General features: G+C 28.9%; 1 protein-coding gene across 1 annotated transcript; it reads right to left on the reverse strand.

Moving 5' to 3' along the window:
- Window positions 1-339: 339 nt before the first annotated feature.
- LOC136064504 (ribonuclease 1-like) lies at window positions 340-1,286 on the reverse strand. Its single transcript, XM_065766329.1, has 3 exons — window positions 1,029-1,286; window positions 710-908; window positions 340-563 (listed from the first exon to the last, which is right to left on the reverse strand). Exons 1-3 carry the CDS (start codon window positions 1,284-1,286, stop codon window positions 340-342), a joined length of 681 nt encoding a protein of 226 aa, XP_065622401.1.
- Window positions 1,287-2,227: the final 941 nt, after the last annotated feature.

The raw sequence follows: 2,227 nt of genomic DNA on the forward strand, positions 1-2,227 counted from the left end.
GGGGGGGGGGGGCTGAATAAGAATAAGCAATGGTATAATACATAATAAGATAATGTTAACATTACACATTATACTGTTATGTCTGGAAAATAAGAAACAATGATCAATTTTTTTAAAAAAATAAATAAATAAAAGGAATAATCAACACAAGCAAATTGAAGCATTTTATTAAATATGAACTTAACCTTTTAGGTGATGACCCGTTGAAATATGATTGACTAAAATATATAAATATGAACTTAATAACATTACCCTTTAGGTGACACGTTGAAATATGATTGACTAAAATATAAATATAAACTTAGTAACATTATTTTGCTTAATATGCTGACAGTTTAATTACTTCTGGTTTTTGGGAAACTGGAATGGTTCTCGGACACATGTAGCCTTGTAATTACAATTTTGGAGTTGTGTTCCAGTTTTGTCCACGCAAAATATTATTTCGTACAGTTGTAATTTGTTAAATTGGTCCGTATTGCACCGTATCTGTGGCGTCAATTTGAAAGCCTTTTCAATTTCATCCTTGATGTCCATGCTGTAGGTTGGCATGTCAGGCCGAATTCCTGTTTTAGAAAAAACCAAAAGAACAAAAAATTATATATATAACAATGTTTTATTTTTTTTCAACACAATTCAACATCATAATAGAAATGTAAACCATTATTTTTAAGCATCAATAAAACCTGATAATAATAATAAAAATGCAAACCTGCCGAATACAGTTTTGAGGATAGGGGAAGTTCTGCTGCTATAGAAACAACTTTTGCGAAGTACTCAGCTTGAGTGAAGGATGTGCAGGAGCCATGAGCACTCCATTCGTGACTCCAAAAAGGTTTGTTATTTGGATTCTCTACTTTAATTAAGCTTGGCCAGTAGTACTCCATACTAGCTATGAGGTCATCATGCAGCTGCAAAAAATGTGAAGAAAAATAAAATCCAAGACCACAACATAACAATAATAGTGGAAGTACTAAAATTAGTATTGGTAGAAAAAAAAAAATATATATATATATATATATATATTTTACCTTTTCTAAATTGAAGTAACGAGCTTTATTAGAAATTTTAGGGCATGAGACCGTATACCCATTCTTTTGTGGCCACATCCCATGAATGATGAACCAATTTGGCCGGCCATTATAACATGTTACTTTACCTGTGTTGCAATAGGATTCTGGCCATTGCAACACAAGGTGAAAGTAATCATAGTCTACCCCCTCATTGTTGCCATAACCAACCCCCAATACAAATACTAAAACCAACGAGACAAACAAAATAAGTTTCATTTTTGCTCCTTTACACTACACAATCTCACAAGTTATGATAATAAAATAATTCACGAAGAATGGGGCATATATAGGCCCCAACCAACCTATTTGTTTGAAAATTGTTGAATGTTTAATGATGTTACCATCCTACCTTTGGATTAATTATAGAGGACAAAATTAGGCAAAATACTTGAATTACATTTTTTTTTTTCTTATATTTTTTATGCTTACAAAATTTTCAAAATAACAAAAATCAATAGGTATATCATTAATCAAATATTTCAATTTCAATTTTTAGTAGTTTAAAATTATGCATAAAAAATAAGTTTCTGGATCGAATAATAAATAACATAATATTGACACGAAATTTGGCATATGTGTTAGTGAACATAAAGAACATGCTATCAATAGTTATATTTTCAAAATATATTGTTATTTTAATTTTTTTAGTGAGGGTTGTAGCCAAACTTTATCTAATTATTAATAGAATGTGTATTTCACGCTTTGTCCATCTCTAACATGTGTAAATGACTTTCGCATTGATTTTTTATTCATGCTTTTGTTAAAGTAAGGAGGAGATAACTTACCAATTTTTTTTTTTTTAGATAAGAAACTTGTAACTTTTATTAAAACGAAGATAACTTACCATTTTATACCGTAGAAGCAATAATACCACTAAGTTATCCAATAGCATGCATGATATTTGAAATTTATTTAATAGTGTATACAACGTGTGAAACCAAATATATATAGATGTAGACTTTTGACTTCCAAAATCATAAAATCAAGGTGTTTAAGTCATTGAGAAGTGATCATGTTTTTATTGTTAATTAAACATTTTCTCGTAGTGAAAGATGGGAAAGTAATGAAAACAAAAGATAACCACACAAAAATTAATCTAATAACCAATTTTCTATATTGGATTTTTTTTTTTTTTTTTTTTTTGNAAATTTTAAAAA

Source organism: Quercus suber, unplaced genomic scaffold (assembly GCF_002906115.3).
Source record: "Quercus suber isolate HL8 unplaced genomic scaffold, Cork oak 2.0 scaffold_699, whole genome shotgun sequence".
Classification (NCBI taxonomy): domain Eukaryota; kingdom Viridiplantae; phylum Streptophyta; class Magnoliopsida; order Fagales; family Fagaceae; genus Quercus; species Quercus suber.

Excerpts from the sequence above, each read along its gene's own strand:
- LOC136064504 (XM_065766329.1), bottom strand. The coding sequence starts at position 1,286 with ATGAAACTTATTTTGTTTGTCTCGTTGGTTTTAGTATTTGTATTGGGG. Across the intron at positions 909-1,028 it reads GTTACTTCAATTTAGAAAAG|CTGCATGATGACCTCATAGC; the intron begins GTAAAATATATA and ends CATTTTTTGCAG. Across the intron at positions 564-709 it reads CTCAAAACTGTATTCGGCAG|GAATTCGGCCTGACATGCCA; the intron begins GTTTGCATTTTT and ends TTTCTAAAACAG.